At 40.8% G+C, this 24,639-nt stretch overlaps 1 protein-coding gene and 2 non-coding genes across 8 annotated transcripts in view; 1 reads left to right on the forward strand and 2 right to left on the reverse strand.

Annotated features, from left to right (window-relative positions):
- SMARCA2 (SWI/SNF related, matrix associated, actin dependent regulator of chromatin, subfamily a, member 2) overlaps window positions 1-24,639 on the reverse strand; it is a 211,045-nt gene that overhangs the window by 14,241 nt on the left and 172,165 nt on the right. For 3 of the 6 annotated variants that reach the window (XM_064361484.1, XM_012454583.2, XM_012454584.2), the window contains 2 exons: window positions 18,387-18,604; window positions 10,132-10,185 (listed from right to left, as the gene is read on the reverse strand). In XM_064361484.1, coding sequence (XP_064217554.1) covers window positions 10,132-10,185; window positions 18,387-18,604 — 272 coding nt within the window. Of the gene's footprint in view, window positions 1-10,131; window positions 10,186-18,386; window positions 18,605-20,366; window positions 20,463-21,682; window positions 21,827-24,639 lie in introns of those variants that run through there. The other 3 variants (XM_012454589.2, XM_012454587.2, XM_012454586.2) reach the window with 3 other exon arrangements.
- Window positions 3,537-3,598, reverse strand: LOC135268708 (U7 small nuclear RNA). Its single transcript, XR_010337074.1, has one exon. It is a non-coding gene; the product is annotated as a U7 small nuclear RNA (small nuclear RNA).
- On the forward strand, window positions 17,330-17,519 carry LOC135268737 (U2 spliceosomal RNA). The gene has a single exon (XR_010337094.1). It is a non-coding gene; the product is annotated as a U2 spliceosomal RNA (small nuclear RNA).

Here is a 24,639-nt window from a genome sequence, read left to right on the forward strand (position 1 = left end):
TTATGATGCCATCTCTACTTCCTTTGTGAAGCCAGAAATATCAGAAAATAATCATAAATCACTGCCATGAAAATTTCAGAAGGTGATTCTAGGAGCTTGTGAGAATACTAGAAGGCAGTGGCAACGCATGAGTGACAATATGCTGTTTTAATCCACAGTCCCAGTTGTATAATTAAAAAGTAATCATATTGACAGTTATCATAAAAAAGGCATGCGCAGTAACTCAAACGGTTGCTTAGCAACCAGTGGGAAAAATGCTGAAGTGCAAAGGGGCCTGCATAAATTAACCGAAAATCCTGTATCAAAGATGGGCTAGTTTTTCTGCTACACTGGGTCACTGTTTTTATTTTTTCAATGCACATATGGGCCTCATAAATATGAAAATCAGGGGCGAACACAAGGTTTAAGACGACTGCAGTTTACTCGGGAATTGGATTTTTGGATGACGGTGGCAAGAACCAAGGTGTTCTCTCACCCTCTCAGCCACCCCACCCCGCACGCCCCTTCCAGGTTGAGAAATGCATTTGTACTTCTCTTACATATACCACAAAAACCATTTTATTTACCATCACCTTCAACACAGGGCCACACTTTCTGGACTGTTTTTTTCCTACCATTCTAAGATTTATACACCCAAACATTTTACCTTTTTGGAAAGGAGCATATGAAATGCAGTGAGTATAATTTGTAGATATGAATTGTTCAGTTTCTATGGGCAACTTGTTTAAAATTAGCATTCTTTATAACCTAGCAGCAACCCAAAAGTCAGACCTCTTTGTAATTGCAGATTTAACACCTGACCCTCCCTCAATGACATCTTCATGGTGTCATTTTCTACGTTACCAACAGATGGTGTCATTTTTCTGTTGATGGATTACAAGCACATCTTTGCTTTGTACACCTGTGATGGACATACTCTTAATTTCAACTGTGCTATTGGTAAGCAGTTTGGACCAATAATGCAACAAAGCTCAAAGGGGTAAAATGGCTACAACAATCTTGGTATGACATCTCTGTCTTCACTAAGGCCCTAAAAACTCTAAACCCTGTAAGGAGACAAGTCCAGAGTTCTCTATGCTCATAAAGAAGACAGCTGAATGCTCTGAGACTTGGGGTCAATACTGTAAAATGAGAAATAAACACATTTGTTCTGCTTAAAAAATAAAGGCTCACTGGACTTAATACGCCTGTGCCATTTTCTTTTTTCCACTTCTAAGAATAAAGAACAAGGGCAAAAGAAGGAGCCGGAAGTTCTCCACGGAAGACTTCTTGGACTATGTTGTTTTCATCATCGAAATCTGAGTTTGGCTTCTAAAGCCCTCCAGGATATATCCTCCCTCTCTACAAACCCAACTGGTACCACTAACCTTCTCTTCTCATCAGGCCAGAGTCTCTCCTGTGGACCCCTACCTTTCATGGCCAAGTCCCACTTTATGACCCATTCCAGGTCTCTAGGCCTGACCTCTCTCTCACTTCATAGCTGGAAGGTTCTCTGTGTTTTTTTCTCCTCTCCAATTATTTCATTATCCATACAGGATCAAGAACCCATTGTCCATAAAAATGGAGGAAATTCTAAATATCAGCTACACTTGCTCTCAGTCCCCTCACTGCTCAGAAATTAATTCTTCCAAGTCTGTAATTGTTTCTCTCCTCCCCACAGGGTGGGAATCTCTTACACACATCAACCCATCCCTCTCCCTACCACAGCAAGGGCTTGGATGGCCAGCTTCAGCAGAGAAAGTCAGGAGGTCCTGGGCAGTACCCAGCTTCCACATCACCTATAGAACGCACTGGGGTAGCACGAACACTTGCTACAGTAATTTTTTTTCCCTAAATTATAGGTTTTTAAAAAAAGTGAATAAGGAAGTGAAAAGGTCTGACAGAGTTTTGAATTCTTGGCATTTCTTTCTCTAACTTGAGCTGAGTGAGGTCTTTTTAATACACCTTTTCAAATGTGGTGCTTTCTTCCCCCGCACCCACGGCCAGGAAGTTGCCTTTTTCCTAAGTACAGAACAATGGTCTAATTGTACCATGGTGTTTACAGAAGGTGTTCTGTTTCTGTTAAAAAGCTTATCCTACCCCAACGTGTTTTCCATTATGTCATTTTACATAATTTAAGGCCTAAACAGAAATTGCTACTTGGAAAGTGCACTACTTCCCAGACAAAAGTGCGGGAGGGGTCCCCAAGACCACTGATGGCCTGTGACATCAGATGGGTTTTACATAATGATATACCTCAGGCTAGAAAGTATGGCTTTGATAACACATGGGGTAACTGGGGGAGGGGTACAACCTGAAATACAAGTTTAAAGGCACTCACTGGACTTACAGTTCACAGGTGCTGCTGGACACCTACCTCTCCTCTACATGGAAGTGAACAGACACAGCGACATGGCCATGATACCACAGAGTATGAGATGGAAAAGCCCCACCGGCCACTGTGCAAGTGGTAGTTTGAACTCCTGTACCAATGGCTTATATACACACATTACTGAGATATAATTTGCTGTGCTTCATCTGGGAATCTTTTTCTCATTACCTCCACAAACCAAAAGGCAATAGTAATTCCACATCTATACTATGACACTAAACTGGTGACTCCATACATTATAAACTTCACATAAATGTCAGCTTTAGCTTTGATTACATTTTCGTCTTAGAGGCATGCTGAAGGCTGATATGCTAGTTAAGAAACTACGTTTAGAATACTGGTTATTTCTTTTAATGATTTTTTTCCAGGACCAGAGCAAAACTGATATTTAGTGAAGGTCTTTTGTTTGTTTTATGATTTTTCTTTTTCACCTGCCCAAGCTGATCTGTTGACCAGAATTCCTAACAGATACTGCTGAGAAATCTTAACCATAGCCAAAATAAATTTTGTTGATATTAGTTAATAAAGGTAAAAATGTGACTGTCTTGCCTCAGTAAGAAAACGTCATGATTTAGAATACTCACTTGAGGTTGGAAGGATTTTACAGAAAAGCTATCACAATCCTAAAGGAATCAAATGTAGCAAAATCATTTGGGAAGAAAACTTTAAAAATTGGGTCAACATTGCAGGGCAGTAGGTGAAGTGTGCCCGCTTTTCAGGTTCAGGTTCCTATGAAGTTTAGTACATATCACTGAAGAATTTACTAAACCACAGTAGTGCCCCTACTTATCAAGAGAGCCTGAAGAAAACTGAGGCAGTCATGAAGCAGGTGTTAAAAGCAACTGCATTCCATTATTTGCTAGTGAGATCTCTCATCTCAGACTTATTGAGTATTGATTGGTGATAATTCCTAACAAGCATGGAAATATAATCACCGAGACTCTTGAAGTAACAGCAAAACAGGGTAGGATGGGAGTAGACTTGTTTTTGGTCATGGAATTAGTAGCTGTTAAAATCACCCCAACGGTAAGGCACAGTATCTCATGCCTGTAATCCTGGCACTGTGGGAGGCTACGGCAGGCTAATCACTTGAGCTCAGGAATTCACGACCAGCCTGGGCAACATGCAGAAACCCTGTGTCTTTTTTTTTTTTTTTTTTTTTGAGAGGGGCTTTCTGGCAAAAACTGGAAAGCCTGCTAGACAAATTCTAAAAGACCTGCAACACTGAAACCCCATCTCTATAAAAAAAACTACAAAACTTAGTCAGGCACAGTGGTGTGTGCCTGTAGTCTCAAGCTACTTGGGAGGCTGGGGGGGAGGATCACTTGAGCCCAGGAAGTGGAGGTTGCAGTGAGCTGAGATCATGCCATTGTGGTCCAGCCTGGTCAATAGACCCAGACTTTGTTTCAACAACAACAAAAATCACCCTAATAGTTATAAAGGACTATAGATAAATCATGTCCCTGAGTTATCAAGACAAAGTTCCATGTTAGGAGACTGAAAAGGTTCACTCAAGCTCAATAAGGCACCGAGACTTTGTCCAGAGTCTTAAAAACAATCACACTCCGATGAATGATTTTACTTTTGGTAATATACTCTGACCTGAAACATAATCATCAAGATGTTTATTACAGGATTATTTAAAATAATTCAAAGCAGCCAAAATGTGTAACAGTTGTGGAAAGGACAAGTAATAGAATGCAAGAGAGTCTAAAATTATGTGTTTTAAAGAAAAAATGCTTGTTACATCATAAAAAAAAAAAGCAGGATATTGAATTGTAAGTACAGTACAACTTCAACAAGGTTTTAAAAAAGGCATTGAAAAAAGACCAGAAGGATATGCCAAAGCATAATGAAAAATAATAATGTATTCTCATTCACCAAAACGAAGAGTTATGATTGAATGTAACTCAGAACCATTTTATCCATAAATAAAGTAGGTCCCAACAAACACTTTAATTGGGTTACCTTCATTGGAAAATGCTGTAAGTCAAAAATCTAATTCTATTTTTCTGAAGAAATGATGTTTACAGATCACATGCCCAACTTTTATTTATATCACCATCAACAGCATATTTCAACAATTGGCACTTTTTAACTATCACATAAAGCCAAATAGAATTATTGCATAAAAGTTTTAATATGTTATATGTTGCAATCATCAGAATCTTCTGTTTCTGTGTATTTCTTTAGAATTCTCCCATTGCATTTATTACTACAAAGCAAAGGTGCTTGAAACAGGACATGAGATCCAGAGAGTTTTTTTGTGTGTGAGGGAGGGACAAGCATTTTGAAGAAATGTTTTTGAGTAGATTTGTCAGCTGTCACTTGACTTTTGGAAATACTGACTTAGGATGGCTACTTTCCTACCCTCTTTTTCTAACTTGACATTTCATAATAGCGGGTGCAGGTACAGGACTCCACGGCCCACCTGACTAAATGTGATGACAGACAGACACTGGATGACCTGCAGCTTCCTTAGCCAGCCATTTCTCCAGTTTTTGCCACCTTGCCTTGTAGACCTCAGACCTGTTCATGACTCAAAGTGTGCCTGTCTTTCAAAATGTAAGAATCCACATTCCCTTCCACTGACTATACTGTCCTTTGATCCTTTCCTGCCTCCCCATTTCTTTTCTTTTCTGGAGAGACAGTGTCTTACTCTGTCTCCCAGCCTGGACTGCAGTGGCGTGATCAGGGCTCACTGTAGCCTCAACCTCCCAGGCTCAGGTGATCCTCCTATCTCAGCCCCCTAAGTAGCCAGGAATACTGGGGTACACCAACACACTCAGCTAATGTTTGTATTTTTGTAGAGACAGGGTTTTGCCATGTTGCCCAGGGTGGTCTTGAACTCCTGAGCTCAAGCAATCCGCTTGCCTCAGCGTCCCACAGTGCTGGGAATTAGAGATGTTAGCCAGCGTGCCCAGCCTTTGCCTCCCCATTTCTTAACGGTAAAATGCTTCAAAGCTTTTAGCTGAATTGTGACCAAATTAAAAAGCACAAAGCTTCTGCACACAAACAAAATCAAATGCCTTTCCATCTGTGCCCAAGTCCCACACGTTGCTTTGTTAAATGGGAGGGTTGTGGCAGGCACCGGAGTGCTGCTTTTTCCTACAATAGCCATTTTAGTAAATTCTCAAGGAAGACATATTAGGTATGATTCTAAAGGAATGAGACAGATTTTTTCCCCATGAATATACAAGGACATGTATATGTATCCAAATAACTACAATCTCTCAGAGCAATCCATTTTTAATCAAAACGTTTACAGAGTGGTTTGGAAAACAGTGTGTCAGCCCTGTAAGAAAATCCATTTTGTTATTTCCAGCTGAGCCTCCTTCCCTTCCTTCAGAGAGGGGTCTTTTATGCTGGTGTTGGCCTGGAGCTTGAGAGGCAGAGACCCTGGAGAGAGGGGCTTCAGGGCCAGGCTAACGCTGGAAGATTAGGGAAGGCATTCTGTGTCTCAGAAAACAGACGGACTAAGTTTATTTGTGGGTTGCCCACCTGCTGTATGTGGGTATAACTGGCTGAGCACCATAAATAAGTATCGAGTCACCAGGAGTCAAAGCAGGCCGTTTCAGTAAACATGTAAAGTATCAAAATTTGTAATGAGGGCAAAATAAAGCACTGGAGTCCATGTCTCCCTAAGCAGATTCTCTTTGCACTAAGTGTAATATTTGGGCTCTAATTGAGCATTTCCCAAGGTGTGCTCCACAGAACATGACCTTAGTGGATTAGTAACAGTGTCCCGTGAAAAGGGGGTTCTTTGGTCAAGTAAGTTTGGGAAATGCTGGGTTAAGCAGTTAAACAGCTGGCTTTACAGCAAGACTTCCCAGGGCCTCTAATTAGGACTGGGAATCTCCAAGAAGGAGTAGGAAGGCTAGAGTTGGAAGAGCTCACTCTGGGAAGCATCACTAAATGCTCATGCACCAGGCAACGAGGCTCTGACCTCAGGAGGCTGCTACTCTGCAAGATAAACTGTCAATCAACATATGCAAGTCTATAAACGTAATAAAAATAAAAATTTAAAAAAAAAATTGTCAAGCTTGATGCTGGGTCCACACTATCAAAAACACAATGAATGAAGAAACGTGCTTCACCTACACCTAAAATGTCCTAAAAGTGCATCTACTTGGTCGCACTGTTATTTCATGGTAATTTCTCTATAATGAAATTAAAGCCACTAAATGCAGAGGTGCTTGGGCTTGAGAGCTATCATTACAGCCTCTTGCCCTGATTTAAAGAAATACAAGATGTCTGATGCTAAAAATAAATTTTGCCTAAAAGAGCCTGTTGGCTGGTCCTGAAGGAGCAGTCAATACTAACAACATAATGACAACATCAAGGGCTGCTAATGGCCAAGAAGAGAATTCAGCTGTCCTGTGATGGAGCGTGCAGAGCCGGTAACTACTCACATGCACATGTGCACACACACGTACATACAAGTGCCTTCACACATACCAACTTTCCTGCCACCTGCATTTCTGCAAATGGCACTGCTGTTCACTGATCACTCAGGGCAGAGATCCAAGAGCTGTGTGAGTTCTCTTCCTCCTCCTCCTTCTCTCCTCACACATCCAGACTGCCCCTAAATCTTGTCAATCCTACCTCTGAGTATTTATTCCTTATCTTCCTACCTACTGCCACTTCCTTATTTTAAAGACCATCCTCCTCCACCTGACACATTCTCCTAACATATGCCTCCTTCAACCCATCCTTCACACACTATCAATGACATTTCTGAACACAAATCTGACTGTGTCCCCATGATCCTCTCCTGGCTCTCTACTTTCCACTGCAGGGCTGATCTTGGCTGCCTGGTGTCGCCTCCTTTCTCCCACATGACAGACATCACACACTGGTCACTACTCGCTCATGCCCAGAACACAGATGTGTCCTCCGTTGGTCTCCTTGAAACAGTGCTCCTAACAGTCACTGCAATGACTACAGATTGATCTCAAGACCCTGCTCCTAAAAGAGTACATCAAAGCCGGGCGCGGTGGCTCACGCCTGTAATCCCAGCACTTTGGGAGGCCGAGGCGGGTGGATCACGAAGTCAAGAGATCAAGACCATCCTGGTCAACATGGTGAAACCCCGTCTCTACTAATACAAAAAATTAGCTGGGCATGGTGGCGCGTGTCTGTAATCCCAGCTACTCAGGAGGCTGAGGCAGGAGAATTGCCTGAACTCAGGAGGCGGAGGTTGCGGTGAGCCGAGATCGCGCCATTGCACTCCAGCCTGGGTAACAAGAGCGAAACTCCGTCTCAAAAAAAAAAAAAGAGTACATCAAAATTCCTCAGCTTGGTGTTCAAGGCCCTCCTGGATCTGCTCTGAGGCTTCTGCAGTCTCACCCAGGCTGTTCCCATCTTTCCTTGTCTCCAATGAGCTGATCACACTGAGATGATGTGGTCTCTAGAGGTGGGCCTGCTTTCCATGTCTCCATGGTTATGCCCCGCATTCCCTCGCACACCAACAAAAGCTCCGCCCCTCCCACCCATCCTCCCTTCACCAGTCTGAGAAATTCCCACTCTGCTCACAGCCAGTTAGAAGCACTCTCCACTCCTGCCCCATCCCTTCCCGTCACACCCTGTGCATATACATTATTCATACTAGCTACTTGTATTATTTGTTGACATAGCTCTTTCCAATTGTGCTTTTTTTTTTTTAATTTATTTACGATATGGAGTCTTGCTCTGTTGCCCAGGCTGGAGTGCAATAGCATGATCTCTGCTCACCACAGCTTCCGCCTCCTGGGTTCAAGCGATTCTCCTGCCTCAGCCTCCAGAGTAGCTGAGATTACAGGTGCGCACCACCACGCCCAGCTAATTTTTTGTATTTTTAGTAGAGATGGGGTTTCACCATGTTGGCCAGGCTGGTCTCAAACTCCTGACCTAAGGTGATCCATCTGCCTTGGCCTCCCAAAGTGCTGGTTTTACAAACATGAGCCACCGCACCCGGCCCCCAATTGCACTTTAAATATCTCCATTTTATTCATTTTTTTCCATTTATAATACAAAGAGCCTCTTTTGACCACTGAAGAAAAGATTTTTTAAAAACTCTTCTGAAGAAAGGGTTCATTTATCATAATACAATCTCCAAACACCATGTTGTCAGCTCAGGCTTATGGGAAAAGGAAGTGTGTGACAGACAGCAAGGGATAAGACAAACTCCAAAGAGCCCTGAGGAAGCAAACGCCAAGCCCCTCGCTACGCCTCTGGAAACTGCAGTTTAAATATGTCTTTAGTGAAAATGAATTTATCTAGGTCCTAATCATATACTGTCATATCATCTCCCCTCAAAAAGCCCAGGCATGGCACTGGGGACTTGCAATAAATAGTCTTTAAAGTTATTAATCTACTTTTCATGGTCACATGACCATCTTAATGGAAGACGGGAAAGAGGGAAAGTTTGTGCCTATCCCTATTTCCTGGGCTGGGCATTTAGCTTACATCATGCCATTTAGCCATAAGGCCTCCTTTCTAGGTATTTAGGGCTGGAAGTATTTACCCAACTTGGTACATTAACTGCCCAAACTTATAAAGTCAACTATATGTTGTTTCAATCTCTAAGTCAGAATCTGGAGTGAGTTCTTCCTCATAATGGCAAATACAGAACAAAACTCCTGAAATTCCTTAGTAGACACTATCGTTTACATGCCTAGTTTCCAGGATTAGTCATTGTTTACTGAACTGCAATAAGAAGTATCAAAAATTGACAATGTTGCCCAACAGTTTCATCTCCATACAGAAATGGGTAAGTACAAATCACCCCTGGTTTTTAATCCAGAGTAAGTTAAAAAAATCCTTATGTAAAGAAGAACTGACACAACCAGTGATCCGTGTTCATTCTGAAATACAGGATACATCCTCAGTTCTCTCTCTCCAGTCCTAGATTGGATCCTGTGCTGGAGGAAAAAATGTTGGATGTTATTGGGTCAGCTGAAAGAATTGAAATATGGATGGTAAAGCACTGTATCAACATGTTTTTTAAGTACAGCTTGATTGAAAGGGAGAAAGAAATGTTATTTATCTTATATTAATAAGAGCTCCTAGCCCTGGCATATCATGCACATCCATCTCTCCGGCTCAACCAGCGTCATCTAATGTTCACGCTATCTCTAGGAGAACAGCATTTCTGCTTTCTACGCAACAGAAGCAAAGGCACACAGAGGTTAAAGGAGACTGGCTTCAGATGCTTGGGACTACACACAACAGGGAGGCCCACGAGTCACACCCTGAAACCCAACCCATCACACAAACAAGAGACAACTCAGCAACTGCCCTCTACACGCCGTGATCAACTCCGGAATGCAGACACAGCGTGAACATGCACGCTTCATCATGTCTCGCAGGAGATCAAGTCACTACAGGTGCTTTGCATTAAGCTTCTAAACCAAGACAGCACAGCGTTAAAGAGGCCCAAGGAACATACAACAGAAGCTGCGCTGGAAGGGAGGGGGAAGGAACAGAAACCCATCTCCAAGATGCTGCAGGTAGGGCGGGCTTTCCAGTAGCGCCCAATACCCTTGTAAGAAGTATATGTATAGAATGGACACAGCCAGATTAAAATACAGCACAAACAACTTCAGAAGCCGTGACAGGTGTTTAAGAATATCTGTGCCTCTAACCCCCACTACAAGTAGGGGTGATCAGGAGGTGACTGAAGAAATTTGCTTCCAAAGGCCGATTCTATGATTCAATCCGTTTCATGTACCGAGGGATACCTGTATTTAGAGACAGGGGAATTCGAGACAGATCCTGACCTGTTTCCTTCTATTTCCAACTGAGAATTACTGGGCACCTTCTCCACGTTACACCTGTGGTAGAGTAGAAAGAACACTAGAGTCAGAAGACCTGGGTTCTCGTCCCGCCCAGCTCATTCTTCCTAGGCTGGGTGACCTGGCCTAAGTCATTTTATTCGCCAAGCCTCAGTCTCCTCACCGACCAGCCTTGTTAGAAAGATTACATGCGGTTATGTTTGGAAGCTCATTCCAAAAAATAACACAAAAAGGGAGGAAAATGAATTTGCTAACCCCTTGGGGATTTTCCTACTTCTGTCAAACACAGAAATGCCTGTTTGGCTAGAGGTGTGTGTGATCTTGGGAAGGCAGTGCTACTGTGAGTTTAGCCCCTCATTTGTAAAATGGGAAAAATACTTACCTCATAAAGTTATAAAACTTAAACAGGAAAAAGTGCTTTGTTACAGTAGCCTGCACATAAAGGGTGTTCCAAGCACCAGCCAATTTGGGTTCTGAACACCACCTACCTAGTTAGCTCTGCTTCCCAGAGCTCTATTCCTTTTCAATAGATCGCTGAATTCATGATCTTCCATGGGAAATGAAAATAAACCACCCTCTGAGGTCTTGGGCACTTCTACAAGCCTCTAGGGAAGCCTCTTCAGTTGAGGATTTTTGAAACTGCTACGTTGGTGTCCCTTTGTGTGGCAGCAGGGAAGCAGCTGCCAGGTTTCACAGACCCTGGGCAGACCATCTATCCCTCTAGACCTCCCTCCAGGTGTAGACAGCACCATTTGGCATTCACAGCCTATGCCTGGCCATGTATAAATCCCTTCTCAGAGTCACTGCCCCACTCTGCTTTAGAGTCGGTGGGGGATCGGGGCGTTGCAGAGAAGGAAAAGCATAAACCCATAAACTGATGAACAGAGAGGTGGAAGTGCAGGTGCTCTCTTTGAAATACACGAAATTATCTGGAATGTCTGAAATATAAGGAGCTGGGATGGGTGCGGAAAAAATGTTGGGAAGATCTGAAAGACATGATTCTCTTACAATCTTCTTAGAAGTCTAGTCCTCAACAGGTAGGCAATGGGCCACTGTGGAGAGTTGTAAAGTTACAATATGACATGACCAGTTAGGTGCCTCGGAAAGAAGGCAGGACAGAAAGAGACTGGAGGCAGGGCACACAGTTCACCCTGCAGCGTGCCAGGCCAGGCCAGCAGCGCAAGGGCCTCAGGAAGACAGGGTGTGAGGAGGCAGATGAACAGGTGCCTTGCAGGGACACTTAGGAGTGTGCTGAGAAGACTGTATTTGACTGTGTGTCAGCAATAAGGCACAGAATTGGGAACGTGTGTATTATTTCACATTTAGGACCTTGGGCTAATGAGGGTGCTCACCAAGGAGACACAGAAGCCTAAGTAGGCCACGTCATCTCAGAATGTGCAAAAGCGATGGAAGGAAAACCTGAAAACAACAAGTACTACCTGAGACACTTTACAGAATAGATTGTGAATAATTCAGAGAAGCGAGGCGTGCTCTGTCATCCAAGACTGACAGAGATTACAACTCAGTGGGTTCTGAACAACCAAAGATTCCAGCAGCATAATTTCAAATCATTCTGATATGGAGTCCATGCAGGTCAGCCATCTGATTGGCTTAGGGAAAAAATTACCAATTTTTAAAACCCTAAAACAAAGCAACAAAAAATAATACTACATAATGACATGGGTTTGGTTTAAAATGTATGTTACTAAAACATATTTTAGAAGGACAGTATGAATGCCAGTGTAAAGATCCATTGGGTTGATGAAGCCTTAAGATGATAATCAATGTGGGAAAGCCTTCGACACAGTAAATACCTAACACACTTCAAATAAAGAACTTTGTAGATAGATAAAGCCTCGGAAAAAGCCAATGTTTTAAAATAAAAGCCAAGCCCTTCTGGAGAATGGGTTGATCACAATATTTTTAAATAAGAGCCTAGCCCTTCCGGAGAATGTGTAGATTCAACAAAGTAGTTCAGCTGTACTCAAAATGAGAAAAATGCTACAAATTACTTTTCAGTGTGTAAAGGAACTAAGTACAATTAGTCCACAGGTTTGTGGTTTACCAAATTCTTAGAAAGGTCCTATAATGTAGTAAAATATTGGCTCATTTTCCCAGATAAATGTTATTATAATGTTCTAAATTGATTATAAGTACCAGGTAATGTCATTGTATCCTCAACTAATAGGGCTCATATGATCTCTACTTCCCTGAATTCCCCAGGCCAGCTCCCTCTTAATATCCCATAGGAAAGCTATCTCTTCCACTGCATGATGAGCTAGTGGGGTAAGTACCTGGAATTTTTACCCTATAATTATATTCAACAGTACAGTGCTGGAAATAAGAAAACAACGAAGGAAATAATTTCTAGAAAGAATGAATGATTTTCTCCAATGTGAGAACTAAAAATTCAGAACAAGTTGACTCTTACTGCAATTCCCAGAGATACCACCGAGGCTTCTTAAATTTAGGGGCAAGAAAAACACCCTCCCATCTGGGGGAAGACAGCAGAGACTGAAGAGTATCACGGAGGCAGGAGCCACGTGGCTGCCACCCCACTAGGCACCAGGGCTGTGTTCACCAACTGGACTGACCAGGCACTGACCAGGCAGAGGCAGAGGGGGACCAGGTATCTGCCTGGTCAGGAGGTCAGGAGGAGCTCTGCCTACTCCACCGCTTTGATGCTTCCATCTTCAAGGCTAGACCTGATGTCCAAACCCTTTTACAGACAGCAGGGCTAGTCCTCCTGTGGACTGCTTCTGAAAGAACTGTCTTCAAACAATTGATAAGAGAGGGAGGAGGTGATGACACCCTACTTTCTGTTTCTAGTTTCTTCAGGAATGAGAACAATGCTCAGATTTGAAAAGCAAGGCATAATAAATGGTGAACAAAAGCTCCTGATAGAAGAGTTGATAGAAAGAGCATATCAAGCCACTTCAAATAAGTTCAAGTGTCCAGTTGCAAACTAATTACATCCTGGAAAAGCATGTAGATTGCTTCTGCTAATAACATTTAGGAAATCACAGAGCATAGAAATGGCATCAGAAGACTAGAGATAAGCAAATGTCCCAATTTCAATATGAGAAAGAAAACTTGAGACTGTTATGCTTGATACTGACCCTCGGTAAAAGTTTAGAAGAAATTATTTAGATGCCACAGGGCTATTTAGAAAAGATAAATAACATCATTAAGTGCCAGCAGGAGGTCTTTTAGAGAAAGCCGTGGCAAGCTAACCTCATTTCACTTTTTCGGCAGGGTTTCTAGGTTGATAGATTGGAAAGGCTATAGCCATGGTGTATCATGGTTTTAGCCTTTCTTGACAACGCTGAGAAAGGGTAAATATGGGTGACATGAGAGCTTGGCTATATGAGTTCGTTGATGGGTAAGCAACCTTAAGGATTACTGGTTAATATATTCATGTCAACCTGAAGTGGTTTTCAGGGGTATGTCATAGAGACCTGTCCTTTGTCTTATATAAGTTTCTAAGCAATAGCTTATATCAAATCTTTGGATGACAAAAACTTAGATATGTGAACATTAATTTTTAAAAAGATAAAAATTTAGAGGTACAGCAACATGCAAGGATGATGAGACGAAAAGTAATAAGGCTGGAACTACACAGGGATACGAATACAATCAGTAGGTATAGGTTCAAAAAAAATATGCTTAGTTGAAAGCTAACCTTGGCAGCAGTCACGTGAAATCGGATGTGTATGTGTGTTTTGGGGTGGGGAGTGGGGGTTATCTCAACAAGTCGCATATTCGATGAATTAACTCTGTGTCAAGGTTGCTGGAAAAAGTAAACACGCTCTTGAGTTCTGTTAAAAGAATTCTGGTATCCAGAATAAGGAAGCTAACCACCCCACAATTAGCTATCAGAATACCCCATTGAAGTTCTGGGCACCACGTTTTAAATGGGACACTAGGAGAGTGGAATGTGGCCAACGTCTAGGCATCAGTCAGAGAGCAAAGTGAAGTGTTCCAACCTGAAGAAGAATGTCCTGAGGTAGACATGCTTGTTGATACATTTTAAAGTATATTCCTCAGAATGACAGCACATTTATTCTCCGAGGTTCCAAGTAGAACATATAGCTGTCAGAGGGCTGCATCCCTTTTAATGTAGGAAATGGCTATGTGTTTAGAACTGTCCTTCAGTGTCAAGAACTGCTCTGAAGCAGGCAGTTCACACCGGATGTCCACGTGGAGGTGAATGACCACATGCCAGAGGTGGTGCAGGGGGACTTATCTGTGTTGTGGGAAGTTGGGCCAGGCAGAGCTAAACATCCCTTACAACTTTAAGAACGTCTCTAGGAATCTCTCTCTCTTCTTTATTCAAGTAACTACACACTCTGTCTCTAGAGTTGGAATAGCTCCATAGACTCTACTCTTCACCATCTTACTCTACATCTTGAAAACTGCCAGGGGCAATTTTCAAGGGTACAAATGCAAATAGGATGAATCCCTTCTCAAAGAACAGTCTTAGGTTAAACATTACATAAACTGAGAACATGATTTTTTTAACGCTTCTAAATAAGCAGAAAACAAATCATGCCTAACAAGTCAAAACAAAGCCTTCTACTGTTACTTGATACAAAGTTTTTCCTATTTGTGGAAATAAAATGATGGGGGCCAGTAGCAGCAGACCAGTACTACCTCTGAATAGCAGTTACTGCAGAAGGATTTTACATTTATGAATCACACAATATCTGGCTCTTCAGAGACAGATTTTTTAAAGTACCCTCCTTTTAAAAAAACAAGTCCTACCACTGACTAAAAAGCAATAAATACACACATAAATGATCTTAGTTCTTTACGAAAATATCAAGATACGCATCTGCCCCAGCATCATGCATGAACTTTTAAACAACTGTCTCATGAGAGCTGATTAATTCTTCTATCAGTTAAATATAAATGGCGGTTCTTATTTAATATGCTGCTAATCTACATGACTGTCAAAGCCCTAACATTTGACCAAAGTGATGGGAGGGAGGTTAGCAGAGGTGGTATTTCTTTCACAGGTAGGTTGAGTTACTATTTTGACTTTAGTGGTGCAAAAATCTCAACACAGTGAAATGTACATCTCCCAGCCACATTTTCTAAAACCAACCAAAAATATGATACTGTATCTAATTAAGGCTCTCCTAATTTGAGTGCCTCCTACTTGAGTACCAAGTTAAAGAGAAATACAAAATATAAATAGTTAGTGCTTTTTCTAGAGGATTACCAACATGAAATGTATATGAAACATTCAGTGGTGGGAAATTTAGTACATACTCCCCAGAAAGCATCTAAATGTGGGAGCTAATAGAATGTGCCTTACACCAGGACACTTTTTAAGGAAAATTAAGTAAAGTAAGTAAATAAAACACGGAAAAGTGAAAAAGAAGAAACGACTCAATATCCGCATGCTGAAATATTTAAATACCCTTTACCTACAGTACAACTAAAGACATACTCAATAACCAGTCACACTGAAACTGCGTTTTCTGTTTCTAGAAATAAAACCATGGAAACCAGCATCAGCAAGGACACTTTCTTTCTGGTGCTCAGAGGTCCATTCACCTGCCAGATTAGCCTCAAAGTCTGAAAGGCTGATTATTAATAATGAAACTGTTCAAAGAACCTGATTTATATTAACCCCTTGATGACCCATAAGGACTCTAGAGGCAGACACAGTAATGACTCACATTTTTTTGGATGAGGAAACTGAGGCTCAGAAAGGTTAAGTAAATTACTCAACTGTCCCATAGCTAGTGAATGCCAGAGTCAAAAGCAGGCGGTTAAATCAGGACAAGTGTCTGTAATCTAAACCACTGTGCAATGCTCAGCTGAGGTTTAAGGCATAAAACCTCCTACTACTCTGTATTTTGGATGGTTTCTAGGAAAGTGATCAGCCCATAGCCACGTACACCAGGAAGTCAGAAACTCAAAGGCTATGGAGCTAGCAGGTAATACCAATGAACGAAGTGAGCCAGGCGTAAAAAGCATGATGGTAAATGGTGACTCACTCCATGCTGAAGAGATGATAGGGAGTGATGGGGATTGTGGCAACCTAGATACAGCATGATGCTGCCAATGAAAGGAGGCCACTTCCTCATGCCTACTGACTGCTACCTTAGGGAGAGCTGGGCAAAGCGCTGCCAGAGTTTCAGGTTTTTCAAAAGGATGGGGGATCGGGGGGCCTGTTTGCAAAAAATCTCTCCAAGTTTATCTATTTGCTGCCCCCACCCCCACCCCTCAAAAAAAACAACATAAAACCAAATAAATCTGTTGGCAATATGTAGTCCACCTGTTGGTGACTTCTTTTATGTCCCTAAGGAAAGACACAGACATCACCTTAGGATGAAAGGCCTAGCTTCCAAACCTCCAAGGGTTTTCCCGGCCTTTCTCAGTGTTACCACAGCCCTCGACGCACTCAGCAAGTAACGAACAAAATGCCTGTCACATGTCACCGCGCATCTGGTCAGAGAAACACGTTACACTCTCCTGAGACAAAGGCAAAAAAGTTTAATGTATATGCAGAGTGATGCTCTCTACTTAGTACTATTTTGCTTTAAACCAGGGACTGAGAAAATAAGGCATAATAATCCAAGCCAGCTTCTAGAATACCATCCCTTTCTATGGCAAATATACAAGGGGAGCTGGGGGGTAAATAGAAAGGTGAGAGTTACTGATTCATGGTTTACAAGGAAGTTTTCATGTTCACTCTAGACAAAGAATGGACTTGTGGTCAAAATCTCCTTCCTGAATTGCTGTCATTCCCCTTCATTAATGAACAGCTGGTCCAAACCCAAGAGAATGGGGTTGCCCTTTGTGGCCACTTCAGAAGCTATCAAGGGGATGCACTTACTTATTTATTTATTTTGAAAAAAGGAAAATAGTAAGCACAAAATCTGAGAGAGCTTGTGGGCAAAACGGAGCAAGAAATTCTGGCCTTTTCACAAACATCTCCACCTACTCCTCTTTCCCCCTTACAGATAAAAAAGGCTTAACAGCAAAATCCCATGATGGAAAGTTTCTTGCTTTTTATACTACATAATATTTATAATCATTTTTCCCTTCCTGCTATGATGTATTCAGCAAGGCCATAATGAAAAACTAAAAACACAATTTAGTTATTCATGTTAAACACTTTCAGGTGTACAGAGCAATACTAGTTAATGTCAAACATTTCTGGTAACTGACTGCTTCTCAGCCTTTTGGCTGAGATCAAGTGTAATACCTGTTGTTACATGCTAATATCTGATTCCTCCTCTATCCAAGGACAGTATGCTAAACGGATTTTGGAAGCAGGGAGCTAAAACAGGAGTTTGCTCCAACCACTCCACACACCGACCTGGTACTGCAGTACCTCCAGGAATGACACACCCCCTTTAGAAAAAAATTTTTAATTGGTAATTAAAATCTGATTAATACTACTATGCAACTGAGAGAGTGAACATGTCTGTTTCCTGTCAATTTTTCAACTAAAACGAGAAGCCATCTTCAAACGAAAACATCACCACATGATAATCAAGTGGAAACCAAGTCAACTAGCCAAATGCAGCCTAACGAGTTCATCTACTGTATGGGTCAGACTGACACCGTAACCTGTCTTTGGTTTTCAAATAATTATTCATTGTTTAAAATGGCCTGGGAGGAGCGTCTAGCAGAACTTTCTCAAAGTCCATATCCAAAAGTTGCATGAAAAAGGTAAATTTGCTAAAAGACCATGCTGACTGTGTAGTATTAGGAAGAAAGAGATAACTCAAACAAGAGCTCAGAAATTCAGGTGTTAGAAGGAAAGAAGAAACTATTTCCTATGAAGCATCAGTTTGGCTTTAAACAATCTTAACATGAAATATTTACCTTAAATATATTAGAATTCATCTTTCGCTAACAATTCAATTCAAAAAAATAATTTCACTCCATCATCCCAATCCCTTTCATCTGAAATATCTTCATTTTCAGATGGTATTTCAGAGGTCCTTAAGAATCCTTCTCTAATTTAGATTTTTTTTTTTTTAATTTTGTCATCCAAACTAAATTTTCAGTTATCTTAAATAGTACATGGTGAAACATCATACAAAATACCAACAGTGGCCATTTTAAACATGTTACAAAGAGAGAAAGCTATGAAACACAAACTAGAAAGAACCTCAATAAAACGCAAGTGTATAACCTAACAACTCCTGCTCCTTAGGTAGTGCCACTCAGCATCTTGGTGAGAGGTGATCAAGGTGAAGGAACCAAACACTCACCTATCTTTGTAGTTTATCACAGTATCGATGATAGCGTTCATCTGCTTTGTCAGTTTGGGGGGATTGGGTGACAATTTCTCAGCAGGAGGGCGGCCTCTTCTCTTCTTAGCTTTTTCCACATCTTCTTTTGCAGGATCTTTATCCACATTTCTTCGTCTTTTTCGCTTCTTAAGCCGTACTTCCTCTTCCATTTCCTCCAAATTGCCGTCTTCAATGGCCTGTTCATTGGAAAGAAAGGAAAAAAAGTCAAGACGAGAAAATAACAAAGACAAAAAAAGTATGTGTATATTTGTATATAGCTTCAACAATTAGAATAAAATGAAAGAAATTAACAACAACAACAAAAAAGTAAAAGTTAACAGTAATCAGTGGAGGAAGAAGAAAAAAGGAATGCTACCATATTGGATAAATGCATCTTTAACTCGGGTCTGTTTCATGAGCAAAACACACTGAAGGCCCAAAACACTCACAGTAAAGAAGAATATGACAAATATTAAAAGATCTATAAACTCAAGTGTTTGATGGTAACTGAATCCAGATGAAATTTTAGCTCAGTTTAAGAACAAGACCCTAATTTTCTCATTACTGTAAGGGAAGGAAAAGGTAAACAAAACGAGGGGTGGGTTATGAAAAAAAAAATTCCTAAGAATGCATCCACACAATCATATAAGCTTTGACCTTTTCTTGAGGTTTTGAATCAATGTATTCATGATTAACAACATAAATCAAAATTCCATCTAGATTTTTGTTCTATCGTAGCAATTAGTAAACAAGGAAACGGGAAAGTACAAAGCCACATTCTTTGGTAAACGTACTTAATTCATCCGATAAGGAACACACACACTCACAAACAATAAACACTTTTTTCCAATTACCTGCAAACGCTTGCTTTAAACCAGAGCCAGCAGCACTAATGCAGAGAGATAATAAAATAGCTATAAAAACAACCAGGTATAAAAGAAACCTGTTCATAAAGGGCTAGAAGATCCATGTGACAGACACAGAAGTTTAAACTTTTTTTTTTCCTGGTAAATCTCAAAACTCAAAAGAAGAAAAATAAAAGGGAAAAATACTGCAAAGGAAAAAACAAAGAAGAACATAAAATCTGAACATAGAAATTTTCTTAAAAAAATCTTTACATTTTGAGATTGCTCTCTCACACAAAATAACTAATGTTGTTATTTGTTCCTCCTGCCTCTCAATATTGCCTCCAGTATGCAAATGATAATCAATCCTTTCTCGTAGCTGAAAGAGCTCTAATCATAAGGCAATTACCTTCATTTCTCCACAGCACCAAACATGGCTAATATTTATGATCATGTGAGTATAACAATCAATATAAAGAGTGATTACAGCTCAGACATAATTTCTTTCACTTATGTACAATGCCTCCTGAAAAAGAAAGGTTTTGTGAAGAAACCCTGGTGCAGAACACAAAACAACCTGGCATCTTAAAAATGCCAGTGGGATTTTAAAAAAATATGTTTTCTATGCATCCTCCAATGTGCAAATCCATAGAAGCAACATGCACACAGACAGATTCCTAAGGGACAGTCTGAGCCTAGGCCTTAATAATCAAAAGACAATTTCCATCACGATCCTACAGTGTTCAGATAACCACTATGAAGGAGGCGAGATCTGATGAGTTATGAGGAAAAAGGAAAAGGAAAAAAAAAAAGCTTCACATTATTGCATTAATATTCATTTGCCTAAAAGCAGGACACCCACTATACAGCTAAACACACTGCAGCTAAGCGAAGATTAAGAAAAGGAAATTGTCCCGCATATCTTGGAGGCTGAACATGCTAATAATAAATACAGCATGCAAGGCTGTCAACAGTTAATGGTACTGCTCTCCTCAAGCACCCAGTTGCACACAGAAATACGGAGAACACCGGCTTTTGATGTGTTACACACCTACACATGCCTGGGATGTAGTTCTACTGAATCTTCAAGACGGCAACGAAAAAGGATATTTACCTTACCACTATCAGCAGGCCGGCTATCGGAAATCACAGTTAGTGGGGATAAAATTAACAAGCCAGCAAAGCAGCGAGCTGCTAGTCTCTTCATCAGCTGATCAGGAAAAAAAAGAGAGCTGGGGAAAGGCTATGTTTTCATATACAAGTAATTTTATTTTACTGAAAATTTAATACTGAAAGGATTGTGGATACTCAAATCTGCTGTTTCATTCTACCTACTACAAGGCCCGAAGGCTTCCTCCTTCAGCCTGTTTTAATATTGACAACTACTTATCATATTTTTTTCCCCTTATTATTCCAGGCAGCAGAATTAGAGATTTTAGCTCAGGTGGTTTCTGATTCTTGCTCGCATTTTAACAATTAAGCCAGTAAGAAAACAAATTAATATTCAAATTTATTTTAAAAAATTAAAACAAGGTCTGCTTTTTTTTGGTATTTTAAACCTTATTTTTTTTAAAAAAAAATAGCTGCATGGTTTGGAGCAGTCTGAATGATTTTTTAAATAGAAGACAATTTTTTTAAAAATTAAATGCATGTAAATAAAAATGTACATGTTCTAAGCTGCAAATATTTTAATACAGTATGTTATTCTTCTCTTTAAAGAAAATCCAGAACAACTGTGACACTTCACTTTCAGTTTCATGCTGTAAAATTTTTCATTGTTTTTCTTTCCAGTGGGATAAATGAAGTTGGGGGGAGTTGTGAAAAGGATACTTCTACTCTCACCCCCCTTAATTTTGAAAAGAAGGAAAAAGCATAAGCTTGTGATATTTGGACTTTTAAATCTCTAAATCTGTGAGCAGCTAAGAAGCGAAAACAAATTAAATTGCAAACAGAACAACTGAAACAATTTTTATTACAATTGCTAATACGTGCAGATTCTTATTAAATTTAGGTTCTGGAATTTCAAGGAAACACACAAAGTACTGACCATTATTCCCCTTAAACTAAGGTTTTATGCAGGAATGCAGAGAGCTACAAAACATCTTCCCTCCTCCCCAAAGACCCCAAACACATCCATATGCAGTGCTTTATGTTCTGTGATTTCTAAGGGTCTTTTTCTAATGGAAATCAATTCACTAAATACTTCCCAATGCTTTTCGCACATAAAGAGTAGAGTAAAATTACTCCTGCATGTAAGTAAAATTATTCATGGAGATTTTTAACTGTTCTTTTATTTCTAAAAATTATTTATTAAACTGGCTCAACTGACTCAAACTCAGCACTGGGGGTTGGGGGGGCACACCAAAAAAAACCCAAAAACTTGCTACACAATACTAAAGTACTACCCCCAAAAAGAATTCCCTTCCAAACCTTTTACCAGCACAATAATGAAATAAATCACAGAAGCAAACCCCCAGTTTCCGACTGGTGACGTGTTGCGCAAGAGTGCGAGCCCTAATTCAACATACAGACGGCTCCCATGCTGAACTGCCTCTAGATTTAATGAAGTGAATAGGAAGGAAGTCGGGGAAAAAAAGTGTACAAATAAGAAATTAACACTTTCCTTTCCTACCGAAACGGTGAAACACAACTACAGCGAAGTTTAGTGAGGCACCTCTTTTCTTAAAGGCACACTGCACCCATTTGGCTCCGGATGTCACGAAAGAAAAAAAAAAACCAAAACCCATATGGTGGTAAAAATCCCCAGTCAAGTTAAAACAGTTAAGCATATTTCAGCCTGCGTTTTTCCTGAATGAAGCTGGGAATTACTCCTTCCTCCACTGGATGGCAACCTTTTTTTTTTTTTTGGCCCTCTCTCCTTTCTTTCTTTCAATTTTGCTTAAAAGAAAAAGAAAACGTTTTCATGACTCAGGGTGTGCAAGAACGAGACGCAAACTAGCTCCCTCTTCAATTAGTTCTTCTGAAAGCAGCGTGCAGGTTCTGACAACCAAAATGCAGGAGACAGTCATGCAGGATTAGCTGTTTTAGAGGAAACACTTTGCAGCTCGCAAAGCACATGGCAGACCCGGGAAGCGGCCACACGTGGGTCCAGTCGTGGCCCTCTCATCCTGACACACACCAACCACATCTTTTTCGGCCTGACGGAAGGTCCAGAAAGTCAGCCTCAGGCTCCTTCTTCTCAACGCAGTGGTGTAAAGAGGTGCTGTTATGCGTGGTTCACAATATCACAAAGCAGAGGGGATCCATGATTATGAATAGGTAAACAGGGACACATAAACAAAAAGCCCCAAGCCAACTCCGGTGCATTGTTTCCACCTCCGCCTCTCCAAGTCCACCAAGCCATGTGGCACAGCCCTTACAGTGGAACAAACCATCTTAACACTGAAAGGAGCAATTCTAAAGATATCCAGACAATGCATGGAAATTTCTTGGATGTGAAATGGGAAAGTCAGTACTCAGACACTAACTCTGCTATTTCAGTATCATATTTCTGTCCACTGACACTTTCTCTTTCTCCCTCTGGGGATCCTCTTCCCTTAGGAACTCTAGTTGGATTCCAGAAGAGGACCCTGGGATGCTGCCGGGGTTGGGGGTGGGGTTATGGAGCATTAAAGAATGCAGATTTAGCCCATTATATTATACTAGTGCTTTCTGGGGACAACTCACACATCACCAAACTTGATTCCAAAATTCAGACAGACTAGACCTCCCTCACACCCTGCTGAGACCCCAGAAGCCAATAACACAGGTAATGATCCCCCAAACAAGAAGAGCAATGGCAACAAAAGAGGAATTTTACATTTACAATTTCATGTATGAGACATTTTCTTACAATATAAATATTAAATAACAACAAAGCTGAACATAGAGCTCGTCCTCAAAGATGCCGCATTATTTTTATCAGTTTAATACAAGCTGTAGCACTTTTGGATGCAGAATTTCAGACTCAGGCCTTTGGATGGTAAGTTTTTGATTATTACTGTCTCTGAAAGCAACCTGTTAGAAAAACTGGCATAAAATCAAATTCCCTAAAGTGAAATAACCCAGACGCAAAGGGGCAAATACTATATAATTTCAGGTATGAGGAAGGAGAGCAGTGGTTACCTGAGGCTAAGGGAAGAGGGCTGCGGAGTTAGGGCTCAGTGAGTTCAAAATTTCAGTTTGAGATGATGGCAACGTTCTGGAGATGGATGTTTGTGATGGCTGCACAACAATGTAACCGTATGTAATGTTACTGAAATGTACGCTTAAAATGGCTAAAATGGTAAGTTTTATGTGTATTTTGCACAAGAAAAAAAGTTCCTGAAAAGAAATCAAATTTTCTTTTTTTTTTGGAGACGGAGTTTTGCTCTTGTTACCCAGGCTGGAGTGCAATGGCGCGATCTCGGCTCACCGCAACCTCCGCCTCCTGGGTTCAGGCAATTCTCCTGCCTCAGCCTCCTGAGTAGCTGGGATTACAGGCACGCGCCACCATGCCCAGCTAATTTTTTTGTATTTTTAGTAGAGATGGGGTTTCACCATGTTGACCAGGATGGTCTCGATCTCTTGACCTCGTGATCCACCTACCTCGGCCTCCCAAAGTGCTGGGATTACAGGCTTGAGTCACTGCGCCCGGCCGAAATCAAATTTTCTAAATTAAGGAACAACTTAACCCCAATTAAACCCCAACAACTGCAGGTTCCTACATGTTCTTCTTATGACTTCAACACACAGCACATAATACTCGCAAAATCTTGCTAGCTTTTTTTCAGAATTCAACCCTTTTAGCATCTCCACTGATAGCACATTCAGTCTTGCCCTGATCAATGGCTAGAACTTTTCAAAAATTCCCATTTATTCCTTCAAAGGTTATAAAGGAAATATCCATGATGTAAGAAAATACCTGTATACAGGACATAACTATTCACAAACTTTATACTTTTGTTAAGAAATGCTTCACATATTCAAGAGATGAGTTTGTCTGAAGGGTAAAGGATTCCCACCCCCACCCCCAAGGTGGTGCAACAAACTGATGACATTAACTCAAAAGACCCTGTTTCTTATTTCATTCATTTGTCCGGCAACTTGGATGCCAACTGCACTCCCAGCTCTCCCTCAGTTGGGACTGAAATGTACAAAGCTGACCATAAAGGAAAGAAAATTAAGCCTCAGTTTAACTGAATTTCTGGTACAGTGGATTTTCCAGTTTATTGATCAATAACCTTAGATCACTTTTGCACACCAAAAAAAAAAAAAACTTTTCTCTTTCCCCATATGCCATAAGCGCATGGAGGTGGGTGAGGAAGGGAAAAGAGGAGCTACAGCTTATAAATCTCAGACAAGGTCAATTAGTACACTGTTTTGGGTAAAAGCAGTTTGTGGTTGGG

This window comes from Aotus nancymaae, unplaced genomic scaffold, assembly GCF_030222135.1.
Source record: "Aotus nancymaae isolate 86718 unplaced genomic scaffold, 86718_ANA_hifiasm-v0.15.2.pri h1tg000041l, whole genome shotgun sequence".
Classification (NCBI taxonomy): Eukaryota; Metazoa; Chordata; class Mammalia; order Primates; family Aotidae; genus Aotus; species Aotus nancymaae.